Source organism: Rhinoraja longicauda, chromosome 18 (genome assembly GCF_053455715.1).
Source record: "Rhinoraja longicauda isolate Sanriku21f chromosome 18, sRhiLon1.1, whole genome shotgun sequence".
Classification (NCBI taxonomy): Eukaryota; Metazoa; Chordata; class Chondrichthyes; order Rajiformes; family Arhynchobatidae; genus Rhinoraja; species Rhinoraja longicauda.
The window spans coordinates 40,058,874-40,076,866 of record NC_135970.1 but is presented as its reverse complement, the minus strand read 5'-3'; the positions used below and the strand labels follow the sequence as shown (position 1 = coordinate 40,076,866).

Genomic DNA, 17,993 nt, shown 5'->3' with positions numbered 1-17,993 from the left:
CCAATCTTTGACATCAGGGCAACATGTGATCCAGGATGAAAACAAATTCAATAGGCATTGTAAGAGTTCCTCAAGACAGTGTTCTGGACATTGTAAGAGTTCCTCGTGTCCTGGATCTCTCCATCTTCAGCTGCTTAATCAATGACCTCCTTCCACATAAATCTGCTATCATCAGGGAGGTCAAGGGCAGCAAGTGTTTTAGTACTCTAACTGTAACTCTAATCCAACTGTAACTGCACATCATCCTGACTTGGAAACATATCGCCAGACCTTCATGGCTGCTCGATCCAGGCCTTGGAAATTCCTCTCCAATTCCTCAGCACAAAATGGTTCATGGCAGTTGCCTATTACCCCCTTCTAAAAAGCATTTACGGTTGAGCACAAAATACTGAAGATGCTAAAAAATTGAATGAACAATTCAACATTGTTGTACTGTTCAACTCATTGTATGTGCATGACAAAGCTTAGATAACTTTATCTGACATCTGGATGGGAAGTTCTCTTGTGCCACATTCTATATTTACCAGTCAAGAACACAAGGTTATCTGGACTTTTCTCAACGCAGAATCAAATTCAGAACTGTAATTCATCTTTACTTCAATACTTATACTTCTAAAGTATCACACTGACTTTGTAAGTCCAAGAGTTAGAAAAGCTGATCCAAATCCAAGATGCTTCTTTTATCCGTCAGTTAATCCACTATATATATATACTATCGATAGTACCATAATAACGTGATAGCTGTGTTTCTAAAAAAATCTTGTGTTAGAGAACCCATTGTGTCAATGGAGGGAAAGGTGGTTAGGGCTAGAGAATTTCAGACTCGCAATAATAACGTTTATTTCCCCTAGGGGATTTTCCACAAGTAAAAGTGTATTTTAATAGCTTTATGTTTATTTTTGCCTTGCTAAAGGAAGTATGTTTCATTGTTTAATAGAATATCATTGCACAAGTGTGAATTTAAGTGATTGGTAGTCAATTTCTACGACCACCTGCAGTGAAATTGACAGACTGGTCTCTGATTACTGCTGGAGGTTACATGGAAATTCCCTAATTTTCAAATTTCCAAAGCATCTCTTAAAGGGTTGTCTAGTTCCCAATCAAAATCTTCTTATAACCAATTTATATAGCATAATGCAAATAGGGTTGCCTGATTCATCAATTGCGTTACACCCATTATAGAAAAGTGCTTAATAGCAAAACTCTGTATTTTGAAACTGCATTACATAGTTTATGTGAAATATAGTCAGTTGCTGGACAAAGAAATTAATAGGCTAGATTAAATGACTTATTTCCATGTCATTATGTGCAATTATTATCCTCAATTTATCAGTTCAAAGATCAGAAATACACGGAATAACTCAAATATTAAATCATTTCGGAATCTTGAATTGATTCCATTTTGGAAAACTAAATAAAAATGCTTAATTCGATTTTGCTTCTGCAGTGTGCAAGATGCCTTTGTATGTAAACACTGCTGCAAGCTGTTACTGTTAAACTCTATTCTAAACAGATATGCAGAGTTTCAGTCCAGATCCTGGTCGTTAGTCTTGGCACATAACTGAATATTACTAAATAACAAAGATAACTGCTATAGAAAAAGCAATACCCAAACCCCCTGTACTCCTAGGGCTATGCCATCAAGTAAAGGGCAAATCAGCATAATTCTAAAGCTAGACATTCTCTAGCTTTAGAATCATACTCGTTCCATAGACATTGGATGTTTTTGCTGTAAAAGAAAACAGATCCAATTCTTTTGAAATCATATTTGACTAACATTTAAAGAAATTGTGGGGGACTTTGAAAGCATCCATTTTGCACTTAACAATTTATGCTAAGAAAAATTGATATTTTAGCTGGGAAGTGATCTAATTGATTTTGTGTTGCTTATCTTATCTGTGTGTGAATCAGAACTGCGAAAAGTTACTGAATATAATATGCATTAATCGATGTGTTTAATCAGAAAACGATAATGGTTAGCAAGCACTGAAATTGAGCAGGACTTTGGGAGGCATTGAAAAGGTGCTCATCCTTGCAGTGTTGGCACCAGAATACCACAGGAGGAATAATGTGCATGATATGGATGTTTTTTTAATCAGAAGTAGATTTTCAATGTAAGATACCTTATATTTACAAGTATTTGTAAAAGCAAATAGCACAGAAAACATTCTGGAAGCCATAAAGGAAAAAAATCTGAATAACTGAAACTCTGATAAAATTTAACTTTAAGTGACCACTAATGTTGTAGTTTTTATAATATCCATGTGTCTTCATAATCATTTTTCAATTGAGATCCATTATGTAAGCAAACGTGCTTAAAATAAGGTTTCTTAGTTATACAGGCCTGCAGTTTCATGGAACACCATAAAAAATCAGAACTGTTCTATAGCACTTAAGCCAATGCTTTTGTACTAACTTTATCCCCACGATGATAATAATAGTTATAGCTATATCATAATCATACTTTATCAGCCAAGTATGTTTTGCAACATACAAGGAATTTGATTGATTGATGACATCCAGTTTACTTTTACTACCAAAATAGTGGTTAGAAACAATTGTTTGGAGGGGAAACGTGAACCTGTCTCATCTGGAAGGACTGCTGGGGTCCCTGGATGGCAGTCAGTGTGGGAGGAGGTATAGGGACAGGTGTTACATCGACTGCACTTGCAGGGGAAAGGGTTACAAAGCTCCCTAGAAATGCTTACTTGTAATGCTGCAAATCTGACACAGGATGGCATTATTCAAATTACACCTATAATGGAATTTCACAAAAAAAAAATCTGCTTTGCATCTGATTAATTACAAACCTCCTGTCCCCACAGAATGGGTGGACACTAATGCTCAAAGCTATTTAATGGACACCAATGAAGAGATGTTAAAGTCAGTTACATTGCAGTCACATATGAGGCTGTTTCTAGACAATATGGAAGTTTATTTTATTCCCTTCCACTTGCCATGAAAGAAAATACTGAAGGAAACCAGTTGACGTATGGCTACTTGTAGGCATGCTGTCTAATCTGGGAGAGATGGGACTAACATTGGCTACAATTCTAATTATTGTAGCATTTTGGTTTGTAAAACAAAATCTGGAAATCAAGTAGTCATACCCCCAAAATGTCTTAGAAGTTGGAGAAATATGAAAACCAACTATTATTCCTATAATTATAGAGATGAATGCAGAATGTACATTTATTATTTTCAACAAAGAATGCAATCATTTAACACTTATTATTTGTACAGCATTACATTGCAAGTTTCAAAGGAGTACAGGAACAGAAGCCCGGGGGTTCATAATCTTTGCAGGAGGAAGGACAGTTGATAAATCAGTTTTATGAAGTTATCATGCATCGCCTAGCGAGTTGAAGTACAAAAGACACTAAAGCACAAAATCACCAGACTTCAGCAAGAATATTGTGCCTGGTTCTGAAGAACATTGTTGTCTTGGAGACATTAGAGATTTACGACATTGGCACCAGGGATGAGGGATTTTTAGCTGTATATAGAGAATAGCATTCTTCATTCTATAAGCGTGAAGGATCTTAACACTAAATTGACCGCTTTAATGCTAAATCATATACATTCTGCATTCATCTCTATAATGCATTGCTATGTGAAAATTTACACCATGGCAAACCAATTAAGTTACCCATTATCAATTATGTAACCTTTTCTAATTGGGAAAACATAAACCTTCCAGAAATTATAAATATAGAGGGGGCCCAAGTCATAGTTTTGTTAGTATGATTTTATTTCCAGTTGCTGCTTAGTTATTTCTTGTGCTTGAAATGTTACAGAAGTCTTACCTGTAAGTAGCCTCCTGAGAAATAAGATTTTTTAAACTGGATTTGGAAAACAATAAAATCATTTTAATGCCTTTCATACTGAACACCACAGATACTACAATGCAGTCAATGGCAAATATTATGGCAACAGTTGATAGGTAGTAACCAGATGACAAATACCTATTTGTCAAATGTATAAATAAGTAAAGACAAATGACTGGGTTACTCTACCGTCTATTTTGGGAACTGCTTTACAACGTGACTGCCTGCAAAACAGCTAAACTAGCTGCGCAGAAACAGATGAAAAGTTGAAGCAATCAACATCCTATCGTTTCCATGGTAATCGGCTGCTTGCAATATTCATTCAATTTTTCATCATGGAGTATAATAGCTCAATTACTCATGATAAATTACTCTATGCTGCACTGATTAGATGCAAGACTTCTCCCAAAACAGATAACCTGAAGATCTTTTCAATCATAAGTGCGACTAAGGTTTATCTACCATTATGCTAATATAATCCTATTCAGTGCTACATTGGCATTAAAAGTATTTTATTTATTTCATCTTATTAAAACCACTAAGAATAAAACTATTCTTGAAGCCTTGTTTCAAGAGAACCCACTCAGCACTTTGTCTCTCCTCTTAACTATAGTCACCTATCCAAGTATTGGCCAGATAAATCAATATTTATTCCCCATAAATACATCTTACTTTAACTATTGCATTGCCACCAAATCATCTGTCTTTATCCAACTGGGATTTATTTTAATAAATGCATTCCATTTTAAGAGCATCATTGTCAAGAAATGCATTTTCATGATCTGCCTTTTCCCCATCACCATCTCTGCTTGCACATTAAAACTGTTCTCTACAACCTGCACTTTATAATCACTAATTATCAGAAATGTCCTCCCCTCTCAGCCTTCCTGACAATTTTTTCTCTTGTTATTTAGAAACTCCAAAGTCATTCCCCAATCAAAAATTCCCCAGAGCCATCAACTCATTTTCTGCTCTTAGTTTGAGGTTAAACTAGAATGTTGCAATCTTACTATGAATTGATCATTGTACCACATAACCTTTACAAAATCAAAAGAACACTTCAAATTTAAGATTGTCCATCTGCTGCTGCTTTAGCCCATTGGCCACTGAAATCCAATAGTTCCCTCCAGAGTCAATAATCTGCATGTCCTTATAGTGATAACCATCTTTTTATTTGTGCACTGTGTGTCAAAGAGCGTTATCAAAAAGATATAATTGTGTGGTCACAATGACACATCTTGTATTGTGGACACTATTTGATATTGAGCCTTTATTTAGCATCTGCATATTTGCATATAAACCGTACCATTTGCTGGGTAAACTGTCCCAGAAGATTTGGGAGTTATGAAATTTGTGGAAAATGTTCCTAACGGTCCAATGTGAACAGTCAAGAAGAAACTAAAGTCAGCCAGTGGCGAAACATTGCAGATAAACTCTGCTGATGCAAACAAGCTTTCTTAAGATTATTCTGCAGCACGACTTTCAAATCGATGGAAGAACCAAGAAACCAGAAATTTGTGTGTTGATGATATGCTGATTGGTAGTAAACTATAGTGATATAGCTATTTCAAAGCCAAGTAGTCAAGCAAGGTGAAATACATTAATACATATTTGATTCTCATAAGACTAGCAAAAACAAATACCCAGTAGTTGGCACTAGTCTAAAGAACCAGAGAATGAACTTTTTATAGAGCATATCATACTCTGCTATTGCTGATAAACTGGAGCTGTTGCTGCAGTGTAGATGCTCGAAGAGGTGTCTTACTTTTTACTCCGACTCTGAGGCTTGCAGGGAAGCACATCTTGCATATGGTTGTGGAATACGGGTGATTGTTGGTCGGCGCGTACTCAGTGGCTGAAGGCCCTGTTTCCACACTGTATCTCTAAAACTAAAAACTTTAAGGTCATTTTTCTGTCACCGTAAGCCTAGAACAGCAGACCACTGGGATAATGCTTCTCCCATCAACTAATGGCTTCACAAGTCAAAGATAGTAGTGTTCCTAGTACAAGAAAAATAAAGTAGCCCCATGCGGGGAGTATAAAATTGCTGTAAAGTGGATTTATGCTTTGGGGAAATAGTGCAGAAAATAGTTATCAGTAGCAAAAAACAATTGATGTTCATCAATCCCTACCACTAAAAACTTTTACTTCACATTCCTTCCATATGCTGTATTTTTGTGCGTATAGTCAAGTTCTTCTAAACTACCACATCTATTGTGGTTGCCTCTCCGGAGAACATGGACAGGCTCTCCAAAGATGCTGCCCGACTCGCTGAGTTACTCCAGCACAGTGGCCTTTTTTGTAAACTAGAATCTGCAATCCCTCGCTGCTTCATCCGATGTAGTACTAATTTAGAGGGCACCGTTGCGACAGTACACAAATGTACTTCAAAACAATTACTTTCAAAGGGGAAACTAATTAACTGTTTCTATACGTAGAATATAACAGCATCAGAAGTTCTGAAACATAAGACAAACACTCAGGATATTTATTGGGTGGTTGCAGAAGAAACACAGTGTTCGCTAAAAGTTATTTATATCTTCCACAAAATCTTTAAATTTTCACTTTTACACTGAGCAGCTACCTGGCAATCATAAGTAACATGCACAATTCACAATATAACTCGATCTGAAAACTGAATATTATATGTCATGGTTAGAGTGGTTATGGTGGTTAGAGTGCCCAAGATACCTTAAGCTTAAGTGAAAGTGAAAGCTTCAGTTATGTTCTATTTGGGTGCAAGTGAAAAAGATCTGAATACCAGCTCTTCTCTTCCACACTCCAGCTTTGCTATGGTACAGTAGTCTCAAGGTTCAGTCAATTATTCCAATATATAATCTTAACTTTTGCAGTCATTATTTTGAAGCCATTCAAGGAGCCACAGTAAATACTCAGGTTGTTCAGGTCCCAGAAATGTTGGAAAGTAACGAAAAGATGATTTTTATATCCATTTGGTGTCTTACTGTTTTGAAAAGTTTTCTGCATTTCTTGGAGATTCACTAGGTAGGACCACTCAGTTGATCAAGAAAACAATTACCTTGTAAAGTCATCTCCATGAAATGATAAAAATACTTTTCTGACAATGTCCTGGAGTAGAACTTACCTGAAAATTATGAATACAATTCTTTACTGACTGTCATGTCACCATGGCAAATCGAGCACAGGGTAGATGTAAAGTTGTAAGTTGCATTCTGGGCTCCTATTGTCACTCAGTGAAACACTACTGGTCACTTCTTTTGGTCCATGTTGCAGAGGATTTCCGGTTCCTTCATGAATAGCACCCCAGACTTCTTAGTTGTCTATTTTTAGTCATGATCCAATGATGCTTGCAGGCGCAATAGGCGAACGAGGTATGTCTGCTAATGAACAGTTTATACGTTATATTTAACACCCCCAGACAAAGTGTTTTGAGTGGTCAATGAAGTATAATTATGCACATTAGAAAATTAGGGCAATGTGTAATTGTCACGACAATTTATACTGTCTAGTCATTTGAAATGTTAAGAATTCCCCGGTATTTGGCTACATTTCTTAACATAGTAGTAGTGTATGAAATATTGGTCACTGGTATTATTATTGTATGTGGAAAACTATCAAAAAGAAAAGCAGTGACCAGAGATGAATGGAACACGGTGAAGTAGAACATGATGTTTTTGTCCATTGGTCTCCAACACCAAGAAAGCAGATTGTTAGGTAAGTTTCCCCCTCAGCTCAGCCAATAAACAATTCAAAAACTGTTCAAGAGGAAACGGAAAAGCACAAAAAGAACTGAAATGGTTTATTTCACTTCTGTAGTCTGTTTTGCGTTATTCAGGATAGTTAATACTGTAACCAAATTTTCAAAAAGATTCTGAGTCAGTTATGGGCCATTCTTAGACATGTGATCAAAAATGTGAAAAATTGTGGAATACATCTAATTCTGAAAGCATTACAGGTATATTGTTTTGTACTGTATATATGACTTATATATGTCGAAGTTTATCAAGTGAGATTTTTATATGTTATGCTGACAATGTTTGTTTAGGGTCAGAAGTCAAATAAGGCTGGTCGACCTCACATGGTCACACACGTGACCAGTCATATTTGACCTCTGACCTAAACAAAAATTGTCAGCCTATAACATAAAAATCTCACTTGATAAACTTCAACATATAAGGTATATATACAGTATAAAACAATATACCTGTAATGCTTTCAGAATTAGAAGAGATGTATTCCACAATTTTGATCACGCACGTGACTAAGAATGGCCCTAATGCAGCACAAAGGCAGGCCCTTCGCCTCGTACCTTTGATGGCTTTCCTATATCAGGGTAGTCAAAACTGTACACAATAGTCCCACTGCGGTCTCACCAATGTCTTAGACTACTGCAACATTATGTCCCAACTGATGAAAGCCAGCACCATTTTCACCACTCTACTACTAACGCCACTTTTAGGGATCTACGAACTTGTACTCCTGAGTCCCTCTGTTCTACAACACTCTCCAGGGTTCTGTAAAAGTATTATCCTGGTTTGACTTCCCAAAATGCAACAAATCACACATATCTGATTTAAATGCCATTCATTGGCCCATTTACAAAGCTGATCAAGATCCCACTGTAATTTTTGATAATTTTCTTCACTAACTACAATACCACCAATTTTAGTGTCATTTGCAAGCTCACTAACCATCCCGAGCATTCACATCCATGACAAGCAACAATGGGCCCATCACCAATCCCTGCAGCACAGCACTAATCACAGGCCTCGTCTGCAAAATCAAACTTCCATCATCACTCTCTACTTCCTAACTTCAAGCAAATTATGTATTTTGCTTGATCCTGCTTGATTTTTCTATGGATCCCATGCAGCATACGATGCGAGTTTTGTCAAGGCCTTGCTGATGTCTATAGTCAATGCCCACCACCCCACTCTCAATGGTCTTGTTTACCCCTTCAAAAAACTCAGATGCGAGAGAATTTTGAGCAGTGATGTTTGAACTGATTATTTGCCTCAGTGCAAGTGCAAATAGAAGTTGAAGTAAAATTCAATTACGTTGAATTAACAATTTTAACCCAAGAATATATTAAGATTGTTGGAAAAAAAGTGGATGCTGTGACGGTCACAATTATATAAATGGCCAAATCTTATCACTGCAAAAACAACTTAAGCCACATTGTCTTTGCAATGTTGATAGGCATTAAGACAAATGTAGACCAATGGATATATGACGATTTGAAATGAGGTTCTTTAAATTTCTTGACTTCATATCTTTATCCTACCCTCGACCATTTCATATCATATCATATCATATCATATATATACAGCGCGGAAACAGGCCTTTTCGGCCCACCAAGTCCGCGCCGCCCAGCGATCCCCGCACATTAACACTATCCTACACACACTAGGGACAATTTTTAAAAAACATTTACCCAGTCAAATTAACCTACATACTCTTTGGAGTGTGGGAGGAAACCGAAGATCTCGGAGAAAACCCACGCAGGTCATGGGGAGAACGTACAAACTCCATACAGTACAGCACCCGTAGTCAGGATTGAAAAACAAACAAATGCTTCAAATTATTGACCTAAGGATTAACTTTAGAACACAAAGTTTGGCGCAGACTCTACAAGATAAAAACAAACATATGCACATATTGCACATCAAAACAAGGAAACACTAAACCTTTTTTTCCATAACTTTGGGGGAGAAAAATGTATGGTCAGAATCTAGCATGTCCAGGGTGTATTGTAAGGTAGGTTCCATTCTACCGTTCAAAAAGAGCCAGAATTATCTGAAGAGGGAAGAATATTACAGGGCAAGGACCGGAGAGGACAGGTTGAACTGTTCTTCCATGAACCCAGTATAGACATAAAACGCTCAAGGGCTCCTTAGAGACCAAATATAAAGCAAGCCAACATACGGTATCCTTGATTCAAAGGAGCCAAACAAATGAAGTGCTCATGAGAATCAAACAATCGTGATCCTTTCAGAATCGTAAATGAAGTGTAGCTCAGTATTTTGCTTCTGGACCAAAGTAATTAATTTTGGCATGCAAAATCATTTTTCCATTTCATCCAAATATTTACTGTAGATTTCATGATCAAAGATAATTAGTGAATATAGGTCCAATAATTGAAATGAGGTTTTGTAAACGGTGGTATTGTGGTACATCATTTTAAATTTGGATGGTCTAGTTAGTCACTTTCAAATGAGGTGTACAAAAGAGTTTTACTAATCTTGATGAAATGTGGAAAGAGAAACCAGGCTATTTCAGCTGATTGGCAACGTGTGCATGGTGCTCAAGAGCTGTGTAAATGATCCTGCAGAAATAATGGATGCAAATTATATATATTAAGTTTTTAATTCCCCAGAGTCCTCAAAAAAAATTAAACAATATTTTATATGCTTGTTAACTTATGTAGAGAAACAAATGGAGTTACTGGTGAAAAAGGAAAAATGTTGCGCCTATTTCATATTGGTCAATTTTCTGCAACATTACACAATCAGAGTCAAAGCAAAGACAAGTGATCCATGGCTGGTTAGTGGGAGATCAATGAGTTAGAGAGCAATGATGGAAGGCTCTGAATAAGACATCACACATTCTATCCTTATTTTGATGCAAAGCTTTTATTTTATTATTCATTTAAGTAGAATAGCAATTTGGGAGAGATATAAAGATGTTTGGAACATAGGAGTGTATCTATAATATTGCTCATGGAATTGGGGACACAAACAAGCACTAGTGGACGATTATTTCCACATGACTGGTTTACAAAGGCAACTTTGTAAATACAGATATAAATTTATGACAAGTAGTGACACAAAATTCCCATTATCGAGCAAGATTTTGCAGATGTGAAGTGCATACTGTTGAATCTATACATTGATGGTTTATTCGATAATAAAGAATTAGAACTACACAGCCATGAAGAATTCAAGTTCTTACAGATCACTGTTAAAACAAATACCATCACGCAGATTCTGGAGAATCTGAAAATACAACTAAAAAGATTTCCTAAATGGCTCATTTGGCAAAACATTTTAAAAATGATTGTTAGCTTGTGTAAAAAGGTATGTAATTTTCAAGAGAAAATGTACGATATACCATTAAAGGCGAGAACAGGAAGGACAGCAGGATGACGTAACTTAAATTACCCCACACAAAAATGGAATTTAACAGGAGGATTTTATTTAGACAAAGAAATAGAAGTCTGTAAATCCAAGTTTGTTACTGTTACTAGATTAGGTGACAATATATATAAATCCAGAACATTTAAAAATACATTTCTAGAAGTGAGTTAAAATTAAATGTGGTATATTATTTACTTCAAATCCAAGATAAAACAGCAGTTTTTATTAAGGTGATGAGCTAAGGAAATGTCAACAAATGCGAGATTAATGGGACCGCAAAAATCTGATATTTCATCAGGAACAAGAAAATTTAAGAATGAAGTTAATAGACAGTTAAGATGCAGATTATTCATTATGTTTATGTGGTAGGGTTTTTTAATATGAATGTTGCCTATGTAATAAATTTTGTACAATTATTGAATCTTTAATAAAATGTCACAAGACATAATTACTTTGAATGTATTAATTAGAATGGGGACTGGATCAAGGTTCGGGTTGAACTGAGATAAAAGCTAAAATTTGGGTGACTCAAACTGACAATTCATGGTAGGTCTAAATAAATAAGAAATGTTTAAAAAGTTCCATTCTCTGAAGAGCGTATCAAGTTATCTCGTGTTGATAATCTCATCAGAGCTTCAAAAGCTTCTCCAGTAAATAATGCAATTTGTGTGTATTCGTTTAGATTGATTCGTAGGACTAGATGTTACAATCCCTAAGGTTTGCACTACAATTGACTGGTGTTGTTCTTGGGGGTGACCACTAGGTAATGTTGCTACCATTCAGACACATCTTCAGTTGTGTACCTCAACGTCACTGGGTGTTTCGACCTTTTATCACAAGACACCCTCAGTCGAGGCAGGCCCACCGCGGGTTGTCTGCAGAAACATTTCTCCTTCCCGCTTCAAATAATTCTACATTAGGTATAACACAATTCTTGCTCCAATATCTTCAACTCACTAAACGAGTATCTACACTAGTTTAAAGTTAATGACTTTATTTTCTAACCAGATTCTTTATTTAATGACTACTTGTGGGTGCTTAGCAACAAAGAAACGCAATCTCATCAGAAAACATTATGTCCACATTTAAGTGTAGTAAACAGACCTTACAAATTGTTTCAAACCATGCAACATGTCCTAAATTGAAAGAATTACCGATGTGATTATCTTCCGTGTGGCACATTCATGAGGGGACTGAACAGAAAATGTATAATTCCTTTTCAATAATTGTGGAAATTAGGGTACCATCACTGAAAAAAATCACAAAGGCAAACTATTTTATTCAACTGGGCAGTATGCTGTTCTGCTGAACCCCCAAGGTATTGGGACAATAAATCTTTGTGGACGAGTACAGAATTGACAACAATTCCACAGCCCTTTGCCAAGTAACGCATGCATATTGATGTTTGATGTTGCCAGGATCAAGCTAGTTTGATAGGAAATCCTATGATACAGTCGCATTGCTGCAACGAAAAATGGTAAAGGGAATGTAGTTCCCTGATATTTTTAGGTTTTTTGTGGTCTTCAATGTTTGTTAATGTGGTTAACTTCCCATTCCCATTGGGATTGGTTAGTATTAGACTAGAAGTAACATTCTTTGTGTAATTCATTTTCTGAAATAATTACTACTTGCAGCTTCACGTTGACAAGATTGAAATCACAGAGCTTTCTAATCTATCCAATGCAGTTTAATTTTACAGTAACTTTTCAGATCTGCAGCTCGTTTTATGCCTTCCAACAAGAATCGCCACACCTTGAGGTAGAAATACATTTCTTTCAATGCCATAATGCAATGCCTCAGCCTAGGTTGGACCCATTTCAATTCATTTCAGACCTTCAATCTGAACTAATAACATTTCCCATTTTATGATAATAGTTAAAGTGGAAGAGAAAAAAGGAAAAGTAAAAATGTCTACCTGGCAGATCAATTCAAACATTTTTTGTGGCTAAATCATATCCCTGGAATGAAAAGATCAAAAAGCCCAATACAACAAAAAAAAATCAAAAACCCTATTAAAATAAAGTGTTAGGTAAATAAAGGATTACTATGCAAAAGAAAAAATTGGTAACGTTGTGGAAAAGAACAAAAATGTTAACACGAAAAATTTACAACTGGGACTTTTTCCTTGACAAAAAGGAAAACATTTTTTTTACTGTAAGATTATAGTATAAAACTATTTAAACAAAATACCTCTCCCCAAAGTAGTAGAGTAACTGAGAATAACAATCATCCCTAATAAAACTATCCTGATTTCTTAATAACCTATTGCTGTTTGGCAGATTTGTGAAGACCACCATTTATCCAAAGTAGGCAAGACGAAAATGAAATAGAACTTTTCTTATTATAACACATTAGAAAGATCAGTTTGTAACTATGATTATCTGGTCTATAATTCTTTTAATTTATGAAACAAGTTGATGAGTGGCAATGCTCTAGCATGCATTGCCTCGAGAACAATGAAAGTACTTAGAACAGAATTCCATCAAGACTATGTTATGACCTATGTGGCAAGGCCTTGCTTCATAAGCTTTTGTGCAAGCGTGCAAGTTGAATGGATGGCACGACAAAATCTGTTTTTAATCTAGACATCTGCATTAAAACAAAATTTTCTGCTTTTAGTCATTTAAGTTATCTTGCTGCACAGAATTAATAGGTCAGGAATTAAACAGCTAACATTTCTGATAGAATCTGCTTCAAAGCTCAATACCTTCAATCATATTAATGTCATGAAAGTCTGGTCATTAGATCCAGAGAAACAAACTACTGCAATATTAAACTATACATTATAAAGATTGTCCATTTAAACCAGTTTATTAAACCAGACGCTTAATATGTTTACTTAAAAGCATTCATTACACACACACACATACATATTCAACGATTAAAGAATATTGGTTGTGTCTTCTGTATGGGTATCTAAAGCATTTATTTCAAACGTTTAAAAAAAAAAAAAAATGTATTGTATTTCTGTAACGCTAGAAATAACTACAAGCTGATTACAATGCAAAATCCTGAAAAGGAAATAAAAGATTAAACAAATACAACGTTAAATATTAAAGGTCTCTTTGGCAAATAAAATGCCTCAGCTTGATAAAAGACTATTAAATACAAGATATTGTGAGTGAACAGAAGAAATGAACTCTAAAGAAATGACACGGGAGGCAATAAAGAGACACATGACAACTAAATAAAAGGCCAAAAGCACATAAGATACTATTAAAGACTATTTTAATGTTGTTGCAATTTCAACATGCAACAATCATTGGTGTGCAATAGGCCCACACATTAAGATTTCATTTAACGTATTTTAAATCCCTGCATAAAGTACAGTCTACACCTACAGATAAAAACCCAACCACCTGCAGTTTCAAAGTCTGGTTATTCACCTAAAATTGGATTGGCTAATTTAATACACTGGTATGAACTTCATGAGGCATGGCAGGAATTACGTTACTTTAAAATTAACCTATAAAATTGAAAAGAAAATATTAACCTCAGCTTCAATGTATAGTTTCCAGAATCTGCCAGAGCTTGGGAACTGCGTGACAAGTCGCTCATAGGTCTTCCGCGCTTTGTCTATTGGTTGGTTCTAAAAGCAAAAACCATCAAAAATGTTTACAACAATGTAAGCCCTTGAGTTTTACTCCCCCAATCTCAGCAAGAGGCAATTTTCACAACTGTTTTAAAATCAATGTGCAATTTTTTTTTGAATTGTATAATAAGCAAACATAACCCTATTTCACTAAACCTGTGCCTCTCGTATGAGAATGCTCCAAGCATCAAGGTCATATGGATTTTCTTCTAATTTCTTTTCTGCCTTCTTCACTTTTTCAGGAACATACTCCGGAGCCTGTGGAAAAAGAAAGCATAAACTTACACCACTATTTGCACTCTTACCTGTCTTATAGGTTTCAAAATATTACACACAACTTAAAAAAGTGGCAGTTAGTTACACCAAAACCTTTGTTATAACTATTGTTAAATTAAATGTACAAATCACATCCCAATTGTCAAGCCACAACAGCTCAATAACAATTCACTGGATGATTCCAACATACTTCTTGTCAGCTATACATTTAAAACTACTTTTGAAAATTGATGCACTAAGTGTATTTTCATGGCTTTGGAAAGATGAGCAGTCTGAACAGCCCTGTTCTTTAGAATATATATAGATTTGAACAAGAAATCAACCAGTGCCTCCAAAGCAATTCCTGCAAAGAAAAAGAAGATAGTAAACAATCGTGAAACTGGCATTAAATCAACCAGAATACTTCCTTTCAATACATCTCCTACTACCAGATTACCTTTTAAAAAGTGTTAGATTCTGCATCAACTTTGACTGCAAGCCAGTTTTTATAAGTTTGCTGACACCATTTTAATTTGTGAGCAGTGAATCATTCAAAAATGCAATTTATTGCTAGGTCACCAATGAGACGTGAACAGGAAGGAATGAGGGACAAACATTAATAAGTAGGCAAAATAATATTTCAGTCTGGGCTTGTATAACTTCACTGACCTTGGATCCAGGAAACCATTTAATAATGAAACTCTGTAGGGCACTGGGCACATGTATAATTGAGATGTGCTTCAAGCAAGACAGCACGTACAAAGTTATTTTTTATCAACTGGACAATGGACATTTTCATCTCATGGCAGGGTTACTAAAGGTCAGACACAAAGGACAGGAGTAACTCAGCTGGTCAGGCAACAGGCGTTTAATTCTGTACACAACCATCTGGAGAAGTCTGAAGGGTCCCGACCTGAAACGTCATCTACCCACTCTCTCCAGAGATGCAGCCTGAACCGCTGAGTTACTCCAGCGCCTTGCCCTTTTAAACCAGCATCTGCAGTTCCTTGTTTCTATACATCCATTTTGTTCTGTTGACCCCAATGATGATCGCATCCCCTGATAACACTTTATTTTATTCATTTCTCGAATGTGAGCATTGCTGGTGGAGCAACTGTTATTATCCATTCCTAACTACTCTTGAATTGTGTTGCTTGCTGGTCTATTTTCAATCAGCACCAAGGCCTGGAGCCACATATACAGTTCACAATCTTTGTTAAGACATTGGCGGACCAGATGGGCAATCCTGTATTATCATCAAAATCGCTTACTAGCTTTTCATTTTCATCAAGTTTAATCTCGCTCATTGAAATTCCCCAACTGCAGTTTTATAACAAGTTGGTGAGGCCACATTTGGAGTATTGTGTTCAGTTTTGGTCACCTTGCTATCGGATGTCTTTAAGCTGGAAAAAATATTTACGAGGATATTGCCAGGACTTGAGGGCCTATACTATAGGGAGAGGTTGGGCAGGGTAGGATTTGGAGAGCAGGCTGAGGGGGGATATTATACAGGTGTATAAAATCATGTGGAGAAAAGACAGTCAGTTAAGCCAGGGTAGGGAAATCAAGAACCAGGTCATAATTTTAAGGTAAGGGGAAAGATTTAATTGGAATCTGAGGGTTAACGTTTTCACACAGAGTGTGATGCGTATATGGAGCAACCTGCCAGAGGAGGTAGTTGAGGTGGGTGCTATAACAATATTTAAAAACTACTGGACAGATACATGGATAGGAAAGATGGATATGGGCCAATGGCAGGCAGGTGGGACTCGCATAGATGGGGCATCTTGATCAGCAATTAGGATTACAGTAGATGGTCAATGGTCAGCATGGGCAAGAAAGGCTGAATGGCCTGTTTCTGCAGAAACAAAGAACTGCAGATGCTGGTTTACAAAAGAAGGTGTTTCTGTGTTGTACAGCTATAACTGGTTTTATTTTTCCAAAATTATTCCAATTACACACCAACATAGCTATAATGAAGACAAAGGCATCCAAAAAAAATCCAAATCATCATGGAAACAAAGCAATATCATTGCTAAAAGCTCACCTATGGAGTTCAGAAAATTTCAGCCAAACTAATAATTACTTCATAAAATCAAAACCAATATAATTCTACCCTCTAACCAGCTCAAGCTCACTTTAAATTGATAATGGGATTTAAAAAGAATCTAATTTGAAGTTTAACCAGACATACATTCCTACAAAACACCTCCAATAACGATTAACATAACTGAAGGAAATGCTTCTTGCCTCACGTGTTGAATGTATGGTTTTACAAAAGCACTGGTTTCAAATACTTACAATCTAGATTACTAGATAACTAATAATTGACAATCTAGATAACTAGAGGGCCGAGTGCACATTCGCCAAAATATGCAGTCCCGCTGCAGATCACCCCACGTACCTATCTCATGCTGTCAGGCAGCATTAGACAGGCAACTGTAAGATTCTATGGTTTTCTAGAAGTTCAGGAGGGCTAGGGTGGGCAAAATGTGCAACAGAAATTGATAATTAATAAAGCAGTTCTGAAAATGATATGGAGTTAGCAATTTTTTTCTTTGAGCAGCTGGATTGGGAGATGCCAGTGTCCTACATGGAGGGGAAGTAAATGGGTGAGAAGAATAACAGAAATAAATACCAGAGGGCATAGCTTTAAAGTAAGAGGGACAAGTTTAAAAGAGTTGTGAGGGGCAATTTTAGTTTTACACACAAGGGGTAGTGATTGCCAGGGTTGGTGGTGCAGGCAGATACAATCATGGCATTTAAGAGGCTTCTGGATAGGCGCATGGATTTACAGGGAATGGAGGGATATGAATTATGCACAGGTAGATAAGAAATGGTCTTGGCATCATGTTTGGCAGACATTGCTTTGATTTGTCCTTTTCTATACTTTTCATTCATTTGTACTTTGTACCTTTTCACATGGTATCCCTATTACCTCACTAGTTAAGCGCCAATTAGGATTCTAGTCCAAAATCTATCCAGGTATGTAATCCAGTTGTAAACTGAAGGACAAGAAGCAAAACATCATACTGGAGACATTTTTCTATAATATGGAGAGTTCACGTGGAAACCCATTCACATCTTTAATTCATGGTTCCAATCCGTATCAAGTCCCTTGATGCCATAGTTCCTCCAGAACTTTAACCTTCTCCACAAGAGAACTGTTCAATTTCCAGTTTTGGCATTTTCCTCAGCATTTAT

General features: G+C 36.2%; 1 protein-coding gene across 2 annotated transcripts in view; it reads right to left on the bottom strand.

Annotated features, from left to right (window-relative positions):
- The window catches only part of cstf3 (cleavage stimulation factor, 3' pre-RNA, subunit 3), an 80,858-nt gene that overhangs the window by 56,498 nt on the left and 6,367 nt on the right, over positions 1 to 17,993 (bottom strand). For both annotated transcript variants that reach the window (XM_078414870.1, XM_078414872.1), the window contains exons 2-3: positions 14,691 to 14,792; positions 14,436 to 14,531 (exon numbers count right to left, since the gene is read on the bottom strand). In XM_078414870.1, coding sequence (XP_078270996.1) covers positions 14,436 to 14,531; positions 14,691 to 14,792 — 198 coding nt within the window. The remainder of the gene's footprint in view (positions 1 to 14,435; positions 14,532 to 14,690; positions 14,793 to 17,993) is intronic.